Genomic DNA, 19,798 nt, shown 5'->3' on the forward strand with positions numbered 1-19,798 from the left:
GGGTCACATGAATGAGGTTAGTATCATGCATAAGAAGTTAGTATCGAGGAACTTTTTTTTTAATAATATTAGCATGAGATGTATTTTTGACCTCACAATGTAAATGTCAGGGAGGTGATTATCAGCTAAATGTGTTGCTCTTTGCCTGTTAGTTATATAAGAGGAGAGGAGTTTGTGTTGGGCTTTTACTCTCAGGTTCCCCTCTTCACCTGTGTGTGTGTGTGTGTGTGTGTGTGTGTGTGTGTGTGTGTGTGTGTGTGTGTGTGTGTGTGTGTGTGTTGTGTGTGTGTGTGTGTGTGTGTGTGTGTGTGTGTGTGTGTGTGTGTGTGTGTGTGTGTGTGTGTGTGTGTGTGTGTGTGTGTGGTCTATTCAAGCCCTCCATGTTGTAAGTAAGTTATGTTTCATCCCTTTCACCTCCCTGCCTCGTCCCTTGGCAAGCTTAACGGTGGATGGATTTAGAAGAAATGTTTTCTCTTCGACTTTTAGATTTTAAAACGGCATGTGGCTCGCTTTTTTATCCCACTCGACACATTTTCTCCCACACTCACAGCAATTAATTTAACGGTGCCGGTATAGATGTAGGTCAGCTGCAATGAAAATGACAGCGCACAGACTAAATTAATTTAGTCTACTTTTCTGTCTACACATAACAAGCAGCCGAGTGGTAAACCCAAGCGCTTATCATTCACCACTGGTTTAAACATGACTCAGTCTCAACCTGCAAAGACGCAAACACGTTTATTTACGCACTTTCAGAAAAAAAAAAACTAAACACAATGTAGAATGCACTCTTTGTGCGTGTGTGCGCACATATTGTTGAAGTGAGAAGTGTGAGACTGATTAGGGGTTTGCCCCAGGGAGTTTCCAGTTTGGTGGAATGCACTGTAGTCGGGGCGGATGTGGCAGCTGTGAGGGGTTACCCTGTGGTGTCTATGGTCAGACCGGGGAAGATTAGCTACACATATTTACTGTGATCAGCATATTGCTTTGTTGTTTGATGTGGTGACAGTGAGGCCATGTCCACAGACAGAAGATATTGCTCCTCCAGTGTGTGGCCCCCTGACCTGCCGCTGAACTCTGCTCCACTAAATTGTCTTTAGGTGGGATCAGACCAGTTGTTGTGCTTGTCTAAAGTGTGTTTAGTCTTGACACAAAAAAAAACCAAGTCATGCCTGAAGTCAAGACTTCAAGACGGGTGCAAAGCCGAGTACAAGTCATAAACTTTAATTTTTGCTCGACAACAAAAGTACTGGAAACATTAGTAAATTGAGTAAAAGTAATACCCATGAAGAAAAAAAATCATGGTCAGTTTAATAGTGTAGCTTCTAAATAATATGTGATGAAATGTCATCATTTGTGTCAATGTCTGTCACTTTCACATTCTCTTTCTGTCAACCCACCTACTCATCGACAAACAAACTCCATCTCTCTTTTTTTTTTTTTTTTTTTTTTTTTTTTTTTTTTTTTTTTTTTTTTTCTCTCTCTCTCTCTCTCTCTCTCTTTCTTTTTTCTCTATCTCACAATGTTAATGCAGTGTGAATTTTCACATTTGTGAACTCATTTTTTTACGATTATTCCGACACCACATGAATGCATCACAAATGCCCTATCTCGCAATTTTAATAAAATTGAAAATGAATTTGTGTATCTGCCCCCTGATGCGGATCCACTCCAAAACTTAATGGGTTCTTCCTTGGCCTGTACTACACCCATCAACCAAGTTTCATAAAAAACTAGGCCAGTAGTTTTTCAGTAATCCTGCTGCCAGACAAACAAACCAACAATGGACAAACCATACCGCCTTGGCTGAGGTAAAAATGCATTGTTGCAAAGCTGGAAATGGTCCTGTTTTTATTAACTCTTGAAAGGCTGACACATGGTTTTCAAAGGACCGTGAGCTTTTGAGTTTGGGGAGCATTTCGTTTGTGGGGTCAAGATGTTCTGTGTCGAGCTGGCGCCTGCGGAAGCCGTTGTTTTCGAGCAGGGGATTCTGCAGAGATGTGTTTTGTCAGAGCAGCTATACAGTGTAATTATGGATCCAGAGTGTACTGCAGCTTGTACTGTACTGTTTAAGGAACCGGTATGTGGCATTTGTTGTCTTGTTTAGACACTTTAAGTTGTTTTTTCCTTAAATCCGCATTAGTAGTTCACAAAGTAACTTTCTAGCATGGCGTGCGGCTTCCAACATACAGCATGTTGTATTTTAATGGCACCATATTCCTTGTTTTCCTTGTTGTTACCCAGCTAAATATCTTATTTCTCTCAAGCATGATTGTCAGTTGTTCGAGTGAGAGGAAATTTTAGACACCAATTGAGGGGAGGCATATGCTTCCTTTCTGTTAACAGGGAAGTTAACATGTCAGGTAAAGTGATAAGGCTAAATTCCAATGGAATTTTTGTTTATCGAAAAATACATCAGATATATTACTTGAGTCTGACTGACGTGGCTCAAGTTCAAACCTCCAAAAAGTACACACCAAAGTCATTACATTATATAGATAAACACTGGTAACTTTTTTTTTTTTTTTTTTTTTAATCTGCTCACGATCCGCTAGCTGTCTGTTCTGTGTTTGCCCTGGCTCTGTAAGTCAAAGTGACTTGGACCAAGCCACACAACACTATTCCTTTGGTGCTTATGCACAGGACAGGGGAAAGGCCGTGGATGTATAAAGATAAAGGCAGGCAGTGGGAGCGAGAGGGACGGTAAATCTGGCACAGTGCTATACGTTCTGAAGGAGCACTGACAGGAGGGGTGTATGCTTGGGTGTTAAGTTAAAAAATCAACAGTCTTTCTTCAGAATTGCAGACTCCGCCATTAATCCTTGTGTGTTTGTTATTCTCTCCCTCACCCTCTCTGTCTTTCACCGGCTCTGCCTCTTGCCCTCTATATTTTTGGTAACAGATGGCCACTGTAAACAGCAGTGTCATTGGTTTAGTGGCCTGGTTCCTTTTGGAGGACTCTAACCCCCTCGCCTGCCTCCCTTGTGTCCTTTTACATATAACAAATTATGTGGAACATTGCCTTTTTTTTATCTTTTTGCCAAATGGTGTCTAATCTGAATTCCCATTGTTTGTGTGAACCATTATGGAAATTAGAACGGACAACAGATCTCAGTGGTCTACATTTGATTATTGTGTGTTTCATATTGCTCAGAACATGGCTTAAATTGAGAAACTCTCACCTGGTATGAGAAGCCGCCTAGGCCAAAATGGAATACTTGCATATACGTTAATATATACATGCATACATATACATGCATGCATTGCGTGACATGTGTACTGTATGAGTATGAGGGTATGCGTTTATGTACAGTATATGTATGTGCCTGCTTGAGTATGTATGTATGTACTGTGTGTGTGTGTGTGTGTGTGTGTGTGTGTGTGTGTGTGTGTGTGTGTGTGTGTGTGTGTGTGTGTGTGTGTGTGTGTGTGTGTGTGTGTGTGTGTGTGCGCCTTGGGGTAGGAGGTCATGGTGGATTGTTGGGTCAAACAAATACGTAACTCTCACCTAGGAGACCCGTGTTCGTTCAACCTTTGTGATTTTTTTACGATGACTACTTAACTTAAGTTCGTAACTTAATTTACATAACAAACAAAAATAAATGGAATCAATTTCAGATTTTTGCTCAGTTTTCCTTAAATATTAAAAAAACATTTCGGAAAAAAGGCTTATTCAATTTCTTGACTTCCTAGAGTCTTATCATCACCGTGACTAGCACAGACTCCAGGAAGTAAAAGCGCCCAAAAAATACCAACATAAAACCACATTTATTATTTTTACACTTCAGTTCTTGTAAGAGATCATATGTTAATCAGTGAGCTTTAGAAATGCTGTTCTGCCTTTGGACAGAGCCAGGCTAGCTGTTTTCCCCCGTTTCCAGTCTTTTTGCTAACATTAGCGGCTGCTACTGCTGTAGCTCCTGCTTCATATTTACCATATGGACATGAAAGTGGTATTTATCTTCCTATCTAACTCTTGACAAGAAAGCAAATAAGTATATTTCGGTATATATCCCAAAACTTACCCTTAGACAGCAACTTGAAAATTTGAAATCGGGGTTTGTGAAGATAAAAAGCAAATGTCTCATAAAGTGGTCAAAACATCAGAAACATAATTTACAATGATGTTAAGGGAATTTGGAAAATTCACATTGGACATGTCTTTTAACATTTGATAAACGGTATTAATAGTCAACACTGTACACATCTCCTGTCTCAGCTCTCTAAACCCTCCACAACCACAATGCTTCCCTGGTTTCTAACGTAGCAGTAAATGCATGGCAATTCACACCGAGCAAACCTTTGCATGGCTGCTTAAAACTCTTGAACTGGTGCACGATGCAGTTATTAACTTGACAATTGCCTGCATGAATACTAACCCTGTGTTTGTATCTGTTGAACCACTGTGCTCACACTCCTCAATGCAACCAGCAGCTGGATCAGAACCAGCCTGAGAAGCTGTTGGAGGACCAGAAGAGGGTAGGTACTTGAAACAGCAGGGCAGCTTAACTCAAAACGTCAATACTTCAGAGATTCAGAGTGAGATATACATTTTTAGATATACAGCGGTTGTGCATCTTGAATGAAAAATTCACTTTTTTTGTGACTTTTTGTCCTGCTTTTTGTGTTTCTGCTCACTTCCCTTCACTGCTTTAAGTAACACCTAACCACACAGTCACAGCTAAGCGAAGTAATCTTTAACTGAAGGGAAAAAAGAAAATAATTGTAATAACTTTTACACCATATTTCCCTCTGCCTCCTTTCACTAATGGTGTTTATGAAAATGCAGGGACTTTACAAAGCCTCAGGTGTTTCCATTTAAACAGTCGAGCTCTAGTATTGATATTCCAGAATAACAATATTGATTATTGAAATTTCAATTCATCAATATAGAATTATCATCTCCAAGAGATGAACATTATTTAGCAAGCAGGTATGTTCCCTAAAAGCAGTCCTCATCATATTGTCCACAGCCCTGCACCTGTTTCAGGAGGGTTGTAATTTTACCATATCTTAAGTGTATTCTTTATTACTCACCAACTTAGTTTAAAAAGACAACATGATTAAAGATATCTTTGCTGATATCATAGTTTCAGTAAATTGTTCATTATTGATATGGACCAGGTTTGTGCCAACAGTTTAAATGACGTTCAGACAGAACTCAAGAAAACGGGCAGTATTCTCCAATGAGACCAGGGAATCATCTTTTGACTGCGACTGATCATACCGTGCTGGTACACACAATACATACAGCTGACTAACCTGCCAATAAAAGATGAGAATAGTGTTCTTCTACGTAAATTAATCTTGACCTCCAGAGTGGAGCTTACATAATGCTGCTGTCGTCTATCATGGACCACCCCCAGTTGACGATTTGCACATAATCATGCACGAACACACAAAAATCTCTTTCATTCGCTTCAATTTATCCCATGGGAGGTCTGTCAGGTAGCTATGGGCTGTGGTTGCCATAACAACGGCAAAGTTGTGCTGCCGACTGCTCAACATTGGATGAGTCACAGTGTGGGAGGGCTGGCCCGAGGTCTGTCTAAGTGAACACCGGGACCTCACATTGTCACTACACAGGGTCACTACTGCTGCTGATAAACCTAACAGTGCTGGTTGTGTGGGTGGTGAATGAAATCAACTTTAGGTTAATGTACAGTACAGGCCAAAAGTTTGGACACACCTTCTCATTCAATGTTTTCTTTATTTTCATGACTATTTACATTGTAGATTCTCACTGAAGGCATCAAAACTATGAATGAACACATATGGAATTATGTACTTAACAAAAAAGTGTGAAATAACTGAAAACATGTCTTATATTTTAGATTCTTCAAAGTAGCCACCCTTTGCTTTTTTTGATAGCGCTCCAAACCCTTGGTGTTCTCTCAATGAGCTTCATGAGGTAGTCACCTGAAATGGTTTTCACTTCACAGGTGTGCTTTGTCAGGGTTAATTAGTGGAATTTTTTCCCTTATTAATAAAAAAAGCAAAGGGTGGCTACTTTGAAGAATCTAAAATATAAGACATGTTTTCAGTTATTTCACACTTTTTTGTTAAGTACATAATTCCATATGTGTTCATTCATAGTTTTGATGCCTTCAGTGAGAATCTACAATGTAAATAGTCATGAAAATAAATAAAGAAACGCATTGAATGAGAAGGTGTGTCCAAACTTTTGGCCTGTACTGTATGTCTGCAAGTTTTTCTTGCACAGAAATCTAGGAATTCTTTAAATTAAATTCAGTGTTTAAAATGAAAAGTTGATATGGAGTTTCTCCATAACTATGTATTACAGAGCATGGTCATAATTATTTTCTGAGGTTAGTGGGTGTGTTCTGGTGTCTTAATGTGTATCTAAAATGTGCAATATATAATTGCCGATGCATGCTGTCCCTGTTATACATCTCTTCACTCCCTGTTGCTGACATGACATCATTACATCCTTCCCTTTCTTTCCCTCTCATAGGGCGAGGCACTGAGACAGATTCTGGTGAACCGTTACTATGGCAACTTCCATCGAAGTGGTGTGCGGAGGGACAGCCTGACGTCATTTACCAATGGCCCCCTCAGTCCGGTAGGATCCAGCAAAATCCAATCAGGTGGGACAGCTGTTGCTCATTTTGTTTATCGGTGTTTAAAGCCCCCAACGTCTCCTTCCAGGCAACGCTCCCTGGAAGGCACTAGGATTAGGCAATGGTTATGGTTAGGGTTAGGGTTAAGGTTAGGGTTAGGTGCCTTGAAGTCAACGGTCGCGGCTTAAAACACCATCGCTCAGTTTCGACACCAAACACAGAGGATTGTTGTTAAATCCTCACATCAGGAAGTCATGTAGTTTAGTTGGCGCACACAAGGCCACAAAAACACTGATTTCAACATCTCTAATTGTTCTGTTTCTGTGAAGCATTAACCAAAACCCTCTGCTAAAGAGAAGCATGACTTTGCTGCCAGTAATGACTACAACTACCATCAGGGGTCAACGTCTAGATAAACCTTTTCCTTTTGGTTAGCCAAAATGTTTTTTTGCCCTCAAAGTCATAGTAAAGCACGTTTTTTTTCTTCAATAATGTTATATAAGGATAGGACTCTATCTGTCTGGCCCTGAGCCGGTTATCACCTCCAGAGTTGTGCTGTGAGCTGCCCTTTGAGCACGCAGAGCACGACACTCTTATCACTCACCTGATAGTGCGGTCAAAATACTGAGTACTGAATCTCTGTGCAGTGTTTCTCCAACTATTTTTTTTAACTATTTTGTTATTGGTTTTGATATGTAACATTTATGTAACATTGTATCTGCACATAGATTTTGGAGGACATATTGGTGCCAATGATATGAGCTGTGTTTTTATTTTTTTTTTACAATGTTTTTTATAGATTTTTCATTAGTACATTTTTAACAAAACCCCGTCCCAGCCCATAACAAAATCTCTTTCCAAACATCTGCCGTACCTCAAGAGCCAAAAAAGAAAACTATATGACAGTATCACATGCACAGAACAATGGCACCTCTAGCAAAGTTACGATCTGCATAAATACAAAAATAAATAAGAATTGCACCTTTGCTATCACCCTCCATGACATGCCTCAGTCCCTTTCCCTTCTGGGGTTCACCACCTATTTGAATCAGGTATCCTGTCCCGCATTATCCCTCTGTAGAAGCTCCCCTATGTCTCCTTTTTTTATAAATTGGTGAAATGGTTTCCAGATTTCCTCATACACCCTCTTTTAATTGTTTCATCGTGTTCTGAGACTGCCATGGAGAATAAAGCAAGAAGACCTTAGGTTAGGGCTGGGCAATATATCAATATTATATCGATATATAGAGATTAGATATCGTCTTAGATTTTGGCCACTATATCCACATTATTGATGATTATTTTTAAAAAAAATCTCATAGTGTAAATATTTTGTGAAAGCACCCTACAATATTGAACATGGTTTGAACATTTTTAATTGCTGTCCGTACACCATCCATCTCGGAGTGAAAATCTTGTTTGAATGACTGTAAAGCTATATCGAATCGTGACATTTTCTGAATCGTGCACCCCTAATGTCCAATGTGCAGGGGTTGTCCATGATTTCAGCGCGGTCGGTACAACGCGTAGGCCAGCACCTCTTTCTTCATTAGCAAGTCCTCCAGCAGTTTTATATTTTATATTTGGTTACTTTTCCCCACATAATCACCACCTGTACCCCACAACTATTGCTTCAAGTTGTGTTGCTTTTACTTGGGATTATCTAAGTAGTATTTATTTTAGGATTAGCAACAGAGCATGAGGAGCCACGTCTGCTCACCAAGTCACCATAACTGGAAGTCACTGTGAGTGGTTTTATTTTTTTATAAATTCAGTGCTGCCATATTGACCTAGTAACCAAAACGGCTTGTTGTCTGCTGTGGCACGAAAGGTAGTATTTTCATTACATTCAGTGTAACATGGGTGTGACGCCATAAAGTATTTTCTGATGAAAGAGCCAAATGTTGATATTGTATTTTTAACTGAACTCAAAGACGCAGAGAAAGTCACCCAGGCTCCAGGTTCACCATCTCTCCCATGTGCACCAAGATTTTGGCAAACCTCCAGACTACAGGAAGTATATGCCTCCCCCCGTGTGATCCACTTTTCGCTGTTGCTAGGTGACCGGCTGCTACTTCCCATGAAAACAGCCTTTGCACGTGTTTCAGAAACAAGAGCCAGACAGAGAATCCAATATGTACCCAGAAGCTGAGGCCTCAGGGTGTGTGTGTGTGTGTGTGTGTGTGTGTGTGTGTGTGTGTGTGTGTGTGTGTGTGTGTGTGTGTGTGTGTGTGTGTGTGTGTGTGTGTGTGTGTGTGTGTGTGTGTGTGTGTGTGTGTGTGTGTGTGTGTGTGTGTGTGTGTGTGTGTGTGTGTGTGTGTGTGTGTGTGTGTGTGTCTTGCCCTGTCAGATTTAAAGGAATTCTATATTTTTCCAACTTTTAAATTTAGGTTTCTGTGTGCAATATTGTGACTAATCTCAATATCAAGTTTTGCAAAAAAAAAAAAAAGAAATTAAACTAAAATATTTTTGCTTACAGAATGATATAGTTATTTTAGTTATCTTTCATAAAAATGAAAAATAAAATAAGCCCTACGTTCAAGGGCCAGGCTAAAATGAGAACAATTATAAAATATGTAGATGAATACAAAATGTATCAGGCTTCTGCATTTGCAGATATTGTAATATAAGATGCTACTGTATTACTAAAGTAAGACCAAACGTTTTTTTTTTCCTTCATTGTACCGATTTGATATATAGTCTGAATGGACCTTGGAAGGTATTAATCTCCTCAGATACATCTGATTCTGATCTGGCCTGTCGCACTGTCTCTGTCTTGCAGCATTAGGGGGTCCTGGGGGCCTGAGTCGTGGGGAAATGAGCCTGTCAGAGGTACAGTGTCACCTGGACAAAGAGGGAGCCTCTGACCTGGTCATTGACCTCATCATGAACACCACTAGTGACCGCGTCTTTCAAGAAAGCATCCTGCTGGCTATTGCTTTGCTGGAAGGTGGAAACACCACCATCCAGGTCAGTTAACCCCCAAATTTCTTACCATACAGTAAGGGAAAGTGGAAACTGAAGGGACATCCTTGTGTCCACTGTCTACTTCGGTATATTTGCTATAACATGTCTGAATCTATATTATTGTAAAATAATACAAATGACACACTTACCTATTTCACTTAGTGTAACTGATCTGCAGTGTTTTAAGTTCAAAGGCTCAGTTTATCCCACCGTGCATCTGTAGATGATCTGCTACAATTCGGTCAGTGACAAGAACACAATGTGCCTTGGATGGTTTTCATTACAAGAGGATCTACAGTATGTGGGTCACTGGGCCACTATAGCTGCACATATACATGACCATGGCTCTTCTCCCCCTTTATATCTAGCACACATCATTTGGCTAAAAGGCCAGACCAGCTGTTAATCATGTCAGTAGTTTGTAGATTAGTATATAAAAAAATATTCTGGATTTTCTTTGGGCTGATGTGTACATTAGGCAATCAACAATTAGGGCCCTATCTTGTACCCCGGGGCAAGTGTCTTTGCTAGACGCAGTTTTTCCGTCCAGCGCCCGCGTCATTTAAATAGCAAATGCACCCCTGCGCCCAACTTTGCGCCCATGGGTGTGCTGGTCTTACAGGGAGGTGTGTTCAGGTGAATTCTTGGCGTATTGCTATCTTGAGGCAGCGAGAAGTGATCGCGCCATTGACCAACAAAAACCTGGTCTAAAGTCAATTGCGCCGCATTTCATTGTTATTTTAACAGCAAATTAGTAAAATGCGCCTAGGCTTATGCACAGCGCGCGCATACTATGCTTGTTACACACACACACAGGGAAGCACAGCAGCACACAAACATGCAAAAGATTACAACTAAAAATATTATGGTGCAAATCCGCCATCATAATAGCAATGCGCCAAGGTACAAATGCGCCTTGCTTTTAAAGGGAATGGGAGATAACACTCTGATTGGTTTATTGCATGTTACGCCGAAAACACACCTATGAATTAATGAAGACACTAAGTACAACCCTTTTGAACCATGCGCCCGGACCCTTTTTTCCGCCGTCAAACTAGCAAAAGTGGATTTGGACACACCCTAAACGCACCTGCGCCATGCGCTTCACGCAGTGCGCTTAGATCGTTAAAATAGGGCCCTTTATGTTCGTTACCTGTTTGCTTTAGCCACTCTAACCCATCTATCTCTATCTTTCTCTCTTTTTCATGTCTCTCTGTCTGTTGCTGTTGTTGATCTCCAACATCAACGTCTGTCTGTGTGTTGTTGTTGTGTAAGCATGGGGCTTGCATAATCGGAGCGAGGAAGCCACTGTGGTAGAGATAATGCTTTGGCTTCCCACGACTGCTGCAGAGCTACGTCACGTGATCCGTCTGCGTTACATAAGGCCTGTGTGAATGAACAATGAGGAATGTCTCAGCCCTCAAAACATTCCAGCCTCTCTCCTGCTCCCTCACGCTCTCTTGCCGGCCCAAACTGGGTCATGCTGGGCCTCCGGAACTGGGGCAGTGGGGAGAGAGGGCGGAGGGACGGGGAAACACAGAGGGGATTGAAGAGAAACTGAAGCTCCTCTACCCCTTGCATTCTTAAGTTTTTTTTCTGAAAAGGAAGGTTTCTTTTGGGGGAACTACTCTGTATGCGTTTCTAGAATTTTGCCAGATAGTACAAATATTTGTGTTCTTTGAGTTACTGGATAATTTCCTAAAAATTGTGAACAGTTTTTGTAAAAAAAGAAAAGAAAAAAAAAAAAGTAAAACAGAAGTGTGAGATACTTGTCACTGCCAGATTGAAGCTCAAATTCATAAATCAGGCATACCTTTTTTTCCACCCGAAGTTCTTTGGACTGTTAGTCCCTGGAACAACTTTTTAAGGAAGTAAAAGGTTTCTTCAGCCAGTTGTTATCTGCGGTTCCACCGTGGTCTAAAAATCCGTGAACTCGTATTGACAAATGAGTCCGCTGACGTACATAAAAGCAACATGACGGGACGAGGGCTACTGGTGGTCACGGGGGTGAGCAGTTTAGTGAGGCCACCTAAAAAAAACTGAAGAAGAAAAAGAAAACAAGTCTTGAGTGAGTTTTGTCTCACTGAGACGATATTTACTGCTGCATGTTGGATGTAATGAATAAAATGCAGAGGAGGAAAATGAAACAAAGCATCTGTTTCCACATTATTATTTGTGCTTTAAAAAGTAACCGCTGTGAAAAAAATAACGTGAACATTTTTTTTATAAATTAAAATTGATTTCATTCACAGCATTCTCTCACTCTCTTTTTCTCTCGGTCTTTTTTTTTTAAATGAGTTGGGAAGCCGACAGCAAAGCCTAACTTTACTTTTAATGTTATCAAACAAAGAAAAATGTTGTATACTGTGTACTTCCTTTTTTTTTTTTATGAATGACGCGGTAGGCGAGTTGAAGCAGCAGCACTGTGTGTGCTTGACCAATCAGTGACGGTCATCTTTGCAATTTCCACCCCAAAGGTTTCGGGGGGTAATGGCCCCAGAACATAATTTAGACTCTGGTCCCTGCGGTGACTTCATCAAAAGGTTCCTAGTCCCTGGGGAAAGTTCCTGGGGTCAAAAAGGGGCTTTACACCATTAGAGAAAACTTTTGCTCTCTGCTCTCTTCAAGAAAGCACTCCAAGGATAGGAGTTGGTTTTTTGTCAGTGTCTTCATCTGGCATGCTGAGCTGAGCACCTGTTGGGTCTTGGATATCCTGTTAACTATTTACTCGTGACCTACATAGCGCACAGAAATAAACCACACATTTACACACACCCTCTTGCTCTGCTGTCGTGCAAAGCTATTGCACAGATGTCCTTAGAAGTCGTGGATATTTTACACTCAGTGCATTTAGTGCTTTCTAGACTTGTTGGCTCCTCACTGCTCCTCTTTATGTCTGTCACCAGTGCGTTGCAGCTCTTCCGTGACAGCTATGAGAGAGCTCAAACAGCTGTAAATTGTGTTGTGGGATGGCAACTTGTGACATTTCACTCGTCAGCCATCTGCTGTCTAACCACATGGCATGCTGCTCCGTTTCCCTCCAAAAACATTTGCATTGCAGGTGCATTTAACCGATATTGCAAAAACCAAACATTAGACAAACTCTCTTTCTGGTGGAAAAATAATGACAGAGGTGACTGCTTTGAGGAAAGTAGGAAGAGGCAAAGAAAGGAAGAAAAGGACATGGAGGAGAGCAGAGCTGCATTTGGTGTGCATGTGCTGCTGCCTGACATGAGAGGGAGGGTGAGAGGGAAAGGGAGCGCGGGTATAAATAGCTGTTACATAACATCCTTTTGTTGATGCCAAGTTGCAGAACGGAAGGAGAGAAGGGAAAGCGCTATAACCTTGTTTTTCAGTGTTGTCCGCCCCCACCTCTCCCCACTCCTCTCCGTCTGATTCCACTCAGGATTTGTCTCTATGGATACAGACAGGCACTGTGTTTACCCAACATTGCAGGGGGCCCCTGAGATGCTCCTCTGTCTCTCTCCTTCAATCTCCTCTGTTACTACCACTCCATTCTCTCCTTGATCACCATGTGTTACTTCATCTATAACGTCATCCCTCCATCACGCCACTCTTGTCCTTGCTTTTTAAAGTGATATCAAAACACAGATGGTGTCTTGATGCGGCAGCACAGATTTTGTCACCGGGTTTGTAAGGACCAGCATCGAAACATTACAGAGGCAGCACTGTGGTTAGACATGAAAGGTTAGGCTTTTCATTTCTGATTCATTCTGAAACGCAATCTCACATACAATTCTAAAGAAACCAAAAAACGAAAGTTTGCTGTGGTGTTTTTCTTCACTGTGGTGTTCCAGCTTTATGTACAAGGCTTTGTCTTTGTTTCAGTGACTCACTCGATCCACTAAACTCAGCTCAGTTCTTATAAACAGGCTGTTTAAAAAATGACTCTTTAAGTCTGTTGCTGCAGGTGAAGACTTCCACTGCTGAACACAATCATTAATAACTCTTACATGACCAATACATTCACCATCAATCAAACAAACTCACCTCTACTGCAGTGAAACATAATATCTCAGCTAACCCTGATCCATAAGATAAAATACCCCAGCTGCCAGCAGTATGGTGCTATAGTTCCACCAACCCTGCACTATGAGTCCGACTGAATGCAGTGTCTCTAACCTGGGATATGCCAGAGATGTGGCTGTGACATTAATAAAATGATAGGCAATGGAAAATAAAGAAGTTGGCTGTCTCAGATTTTTAAGGAGAATACTGTAGTATGATGCATGTGTGATATGTGGGCGTGTCCTCTCAAAATTGGCATGTGCCTATGCAGCAGACAGCTGACCTTTTGTGAGTGTAAAAGCCAGTGGGCATATTAGCGTATGCGCTCTCCAGCTTGCTTGTGCTTGTACAGTACAAGTGTATGAGTCTGTGCGAGTTATGTAACGGTAAATGGGAAGGGGTGGGGGAATCGATATGTGTTAACCTGGGCCTCATGCCTCACCTTTCCCACCCCCCTGCAGGCCCCACGCTTTAGCTGCCTGTTGGAGGACACTGTAATGTGAGGCAGGAACGACCATCAGTGCCCTACCCTCGCCCCCCTCCCCCCCCCCCCGTCCACACCTCCCTCCTTAGGCATGTTGTGAGTTGTGAGCTTCTCTGCGCTCTCCACTCTGTCATGAAGTTGTTTATTGAGTGATGGCCTTGCTCGCGCAAAAATAAGAAGCTGCTATCTTCTTGTCCCTGAGTGTTGGAAGAGTGTGTACGTGCAGGAGTGCTGCTGCTCAGTGGTGGAGGGCCGGGGTGGGGCACATGGTTGTGTTATTCTTTCTTTTGAAGAAATTCGGCTGCAAAACTGTTAACTCTGCTCTGTGTTCTGTTAATAAGCTACATACACTCTCTTGTTTGGCTACCTAATTGGTTGGTCACTATTTTCAATTTTGAATCAAAATATTTAGTAGTGTGTTAAATATTAAATTCCAATGCATATAAACCTCCTAGTACAAACACCTTCACAGTGTTCGAAGAAACAAGGCTTGTTTTTTTTTTCTGTTTTCCTTGTGACTATCATTTATTTGTTTCCTCCAGTAGCCCAGTTTTACATCTAACCTGGAAAGACTGGTTATGTAACAACTTTAAGAACTGGCCTAGATACTGTTTGATTATATTCCCTCCCTGTCTCTTGCTCTCATTGCCCCTCTCTCAATCATCTCATTTTTCCTCCCTTATTCCCTCTTTGGTGTCCGTCTTTCGCCTCTAGCTCTCTTTCTTCCCGCTCCCTACTATCTCTGTTTCTCTATCTGTGTACAGTAAGTAGGCCAGGCTTCTCTCTCTCGTGTCATTTTTCACCATGATTGAGTGGTGAGGTTGCTTCTGCCACTCGAAGCCTTTCTATAGGCTGCAAAACAACAGCCCTGTGGGTTGGGACACGGTGTATGCATTGTGCTTGCAGGCTTTTGCATGACCCCATTCGAGAGCAATAATGACAGCGTTTAAACTCTCCCATCGCAGTAAAGCCATACTTGTTTTACTACAAAATGTTTTGTGAAGGCCCGGTCAAGACCGTTTTCCTTATACTAAGTGATGATTTAATATAAAATTGTGATAGAAAATGTGCGCACAGACAAACAAAGAATTTGAAACTGAACCAGATCTTAAAGTCTATATTTCCTGTTCCAACATCACGTTCACTGGTTTTGACCTTAGTTCACTGCACTCTAAATATCTTATCACTTGCATAATACAAACTTGGAGGGGGAAATAAAGTATTGACTATGTAATGCATGTAATAATTTATATTTATATGTATAAAATGTCAGAAAAATGTGAAAAATGTGCATTATAATTTCCCTGAAATTCCAAGGTAACATCTTCAAATTACTTGTTTGGACCATCAGTGGCGATTTTAGACCCTTTTCATCTCAGCCCCCCTAAAAATTATAATAAAAAAAAATTAATTATAAAAAAAAATCATTTTTAGTGCTTCAAGTTAGAGTTTGCAAACGTGTCTGTTAGTGACAGTGGGCAAACAATTACAAGTTCAAAGAAACAGGGTTAATATCCTGTGTCGCTGTTGCCAATGCTACGCACCTGTAACCCAGTCAAGGACATTTTTATTTTGTATTTCTTTAGTGTTTACACCTCATTATCATTTCATTTGATTCTAGTAGTCCATTAACCCTCACAGTACGCTGACATCGTCCACGACGTCACACGGCACCTCCGATTAATATTTAGATAACTTTATGAAAGTTTTATCGATCTTCTTACCCTTTTTTCCAGCGAAAAGCTAACAAGCTAGGCATCACGGGGGTGTCTTTGGTGTCTTTGTAGCCTTTACAGAAGGTTTTCTATCCAGCCTGGAACTTGTGCCTCTTTTCAGAGTTGTTCAGCAATAAATCCAAACTCTTACATCCAAGATTTATCCACTCGATGTCCATAATTTATCTTGTATTCGGTCATTCTGCCTCTAGCTTCTTGCCATCTTCTCCTGCTAATAGCTAACGAGCTAGGCATCACGGGGGTGTCTTTGTTGTCTTCGTAGCCTTTACAGAAGGTTTTCTATCCGGCCTGGAACGTGTGCCTCTTTTCGGAGTTGTTCAGCAATAAATCCAAACGCTTTATCCACTCGATGTCCATAATTTATCTTGTTTTCAGTCATTTCTGCCGCTAGCTCTGTGCTCCGTCTAGTATAAATCTCCCATGATGCTTTGTAAGACAGTGTTTACGTTTTCAACCAATGGGAAGGCTGGTCCGTCACACAAAGACTATAGAGAGTGGAAAAGATAGATCACTCCAGGCTGTTCCGAGCGAGAAAAAAGAGTAAAGTGAAAAAGAGAGATAATTCTGGTCTATTTCAGAGAAGATTGGCGTCACTGTTTAAATATTTGGGATACTTTTGGGCCTTTTTTGAAGAAATGTAAATAGTTTGTCATTTATATGAGTTATAACGTTCATTATGTTTATTTTTACACTGGATGACTCCAAATATATAGGAGAACTGTTTTAGACAACACAAATGCTTGTGTAGCATTGCTGTGTGGTGTGATATCAATAAATATGATATTATTATTTGGATTATTGGCAAAAGTGTCTGGACTTTTTTTTTTTTTTATTATATATTTTGTCAACTGTATAAGTTGTAATGTTTATTTCTTCACAGTTTGACACCCAAGACATATGGAAACTGATTTAGACAGGAGATTGGCTTAGCTTTTATTGTTTTGGGTGTGATATCAATAAATATCTGTGAGATTCATTTTCCGTTTTATTTATTTATTTGTCTTTAATGTCATACAACCTTTTTTTACATTCAAGTGACCTCACTACAGCACAAATATTCTAATAGCCCATTTTTTTCCTGAAAAAAATGATGTACATTAATTGACTGTAGACAACAGGGTTGATGTTTTACAAGCTTATTTAGAAAATAAAACCAGACGGACAAGGAATTGTAAAAATGGCCTCAGGGCTCGTATTATTTTCGTATGTTCAATATTTTGCATTTATCCTCTATTTCATATATATATATTGTATATAATATCCAAATATATATATATCTAATTATAATAATAAATACATATCCGTGTCACATTCTCATTAGGGCTTGAGCCCCCCTAAAGGTCTGATCCTAGAATCGCCCCTGTTGTCCATCATAATATTTGAGAAGCTGGAACCAGATGAACTTGTGTTTTTCCATGACGAATGATTGACATGATTAATAGACTTTCAAAATTGCATTTAGCAGACAATAAGATCCGTAATCCCTTTTTTTCTGTTCTTCTCCTTTGTGTCCAGAGATCGTTTTTTTGCCGTCTGACAGAAGACAAGAAATACGAGAAGTTCTTCCGGGTCTTCTATGACCGTATGAAGCTGGCCCAGCTGGAAATCAAAGCCACGGTGACAGTTAATACCAGTGACCTGGGAAACAGGAAGAGAGATGATGACAGCCAGGACAAAGACGTCCCTGTTCGCAAAAAAGGTCAGAGGTCACACACTGAAGTATGACTTAATGTCAGGTTGTGTTGTTATGTCAACAAAATATGCTAAGACAAGCTACAATTTATGTGGGTTTCGACTGCATCCTTAGTCCCTGTTTGGTGCCTGTTTCTGTTTAGCCAGAGACTCAGCGGTGATCATGACAGAGGATGTGAAAGAGCAGCTATTAGAGGCCTCGTCTGCCACTAAGAAGGCTTTTAACTCCTACCGGCGTGAAGCGGACCCTGAGGACCACTTCACCTCAGCCGATGGCCAGCCCAGCACTGGGGACAAGAACCAGGACGAGGGAGAAATGAGTTTTGTGATCGTCATCATGCAGCCTATCCTTCGCTTCCTCCAGCTGCTTTGCGAGAATCACAACCGTGACCTACAGGTGGGACAGACTGATCTTTAGACTCTTCCTTCACAGATATCCATTAGAGTGGATCACACTTGGCTACAGTACCTTCCTTACTCCAAACCGTGGTTGTGCCATCTTATCCATGCATGCTTTTTCTTCTTTGCTGCAGATTTTAAACACAGGTTGAATGGTTTTATAAGCAATCCTAAATCCTTTAATCATCATTGTCATTGTCAGGCCTGACTTCTTTAGGCTATGGAGGGGGCTTCTCTGGCAAATCTTTATTCATAGACGTATGAAAGGAAACCTCCCTACTTCATTTCAGTTTGTGTGTTCAATGAGCCTCCTCTTTTGAATGTGCCTCTCTCTTTCACTGAGCCTGGAAATGGTGGCTTTCAGTTACTTCTTAGTCTTACTGTCAATTCCAGAAAGAAGGCAGCTGGAGAACTTCATTAGGTTTAGAGCATTTTGCAAACCTAAAAGTGATGCCTGCAGATTTCTCACTTGATTATTAAAGTAATTGTGCAATTTGTGTCTTGCAATGTCTTAAAATATTATTTCTTCTTGTATCATTCAGTATGTACCGCCTCAGCTCGGCTCTCTCTTGGCAAAGCTAATTTGATGGCAGTAAATGTGTATGTAATGTAATGTAATGTAATAGCATTCCTTATTTACTTCTATTCAGGCTTTCTTTGAAAGAAGTACTTCACACAAACGTTTTTATAAAGAGAGAGCAAGTTGACCTCGTTTGTATTTTGCAGAAATTGTTTTATACTGTGGGTCTCGTTATCTCTGACTTTTTTTAGCACCGTTGCTTTGTTCAGAATGTAAAACGTTTTGTTCCTGTCAGTGCACAAACCTTATTGGAAAGATTTACAGCACACCAGCCTGCAAAGGATACATTTTGTGGGCAGTGACTGACTGCTGACACAGTGGCATGCTTCTGATGGGACAGTCGAGCTCAACAGTACAGACGAGGGCTAAAACAGAAATATGGGTGCTAACTGGCTCCATCTTTGGTCTCCTTAAAACTTCCACTGAGCTCTGACTTACAGAAGAGTGGGTTTTCAATAGCATGATTTTAATTCTTAGCTAAACCTTTTACTGTTTTGTTTTTTCCAGTTGGTTTTAAACAGTTTTTGATTGTTTTGTATTCAGTTCAGTCCATACAGACTTATCCCAGTCACACAAACCCAACCACTTTTATCTCCTCAGAACTTCCTCCGCTGTCAAAACAATAAGAACAACTACAACCTTGTGTGTGAGACTCTGCAGTTCTTGGACTGTATCTGCGGAAGCACCACAGGGGGTCTCGGTCTACTGGGGTTGTACATCAATGAGAAGAACGTTGCCCTCATCAACCAAACTCTGGAGAGTCTCACAGAGTACTGCCAAGGCCCCTGTCATGAAAACCAGGTACATAAAGAGACTACGACAGATCTGATCTGAGGTCTGGGGCTGTCCGAGGGCCCGATTTGTCATTTTCATAAATGTTTTTTTATTTCCTCCAGAATTGCATTGCCACACACGAGTCCAATGGAATTGATATCATAATCGCCCTGATCCTTAATGACATCAACCCACTTGGGAAAAAGCGGATGGACCTGGTGTTGGAGCTCAAGGTGAGTTGGCGGGGTTGGAGTTTGTGAAGTGGAGGAAGGATCTACACCTTTGTTTGAAACGGGGGGAATGGAGTAAGTTTGGGTCTTGGGACAAAAATTAGGGGGGAAAAATGTCCAGAAGTTTCCTTTCACAGCAGGATGGAATATCACTAACAGGTTTCTAGTATAAGAGCTGGGCATTCATTCGTCTGAGCTGAACTAGCTTTTGTGCTTGCCTGCCAAGACAAATAGCTGCAGAATGCATTTTCCTAGAGCACCAGGGTTTCTGTCTGTTTTCCTTGGATGTAGAACCTGACAGAGCTTAAGTTCTTATCTTGGAGCTC

General features: G+C 40.9%; 1 protein-coding gene across 6 annotated transcripts in view; it reads left to right on the top strand.

The window, feature by feature from the left end:
• The window catches only part of LOC120557980 (inositol 1,4,5-trisphosphate receptor type 1), an 83,852-nt gene that overhangs the window by 44,315 nt on the left and 19,739 nt on the right, over nucleotides 1-19,798 (top strand). For 3 of the 6 annotated variants that reach the window (XM_039798740.1, XM_039798739.1, XM_039798742.1), the window contains 7 exons: nucleotides 4,432-4,479; nucleotides 6,476-6,608; nucleotides 9,364-9,551; nucleotides 17,313-17,496; nucleotides 17,633-17,886; nucleotides 19,069-19,269; nucleotides 19,365-19,475. In XM_039798740.1, coding sequence (XP_039654674.1) covers nucleotides 4,432-4,479; nucleotides 6,476-6,608; nucleotides 9,364-9,551; nucleotides 17,313-17,496; nucleotides 17,633-17,886; nucleotides 19,069-19,269; nucleotides 19,365-19,475 — 1,119 coding nt within the window. The remainder of the gene's footprint in view (nucleotides 1-4,431; nucleotides 4,480-6,475; nucleotides 6,609-9,363; nucleotides 9,552-17,312; nucleotides 17,497-17,632; nucleotides 17,887-19,068; nucleotides 19,270-19,364; nucleotides 19,476-19,798) is intronic. The other 3 variants (XM_039798743.1, XM_039798744.1, XM_039798741.1) reach the window with 2 other exon arrangements.

This window comes from Perca fluviatilis, chromosome 4, assembly GCF_010015445.1.
Source record: "Perca fluviatilis chromosome 4, GENO_Pfluv_1.0, whole genome shotgun sequence".
In the NCBI taxonomy this organism is placed as follows: Eukaryota; Metazoa; Chordata; class Actinopteri; order Perciformes; family Percidae; genus Perca; species Perca fluviatilis.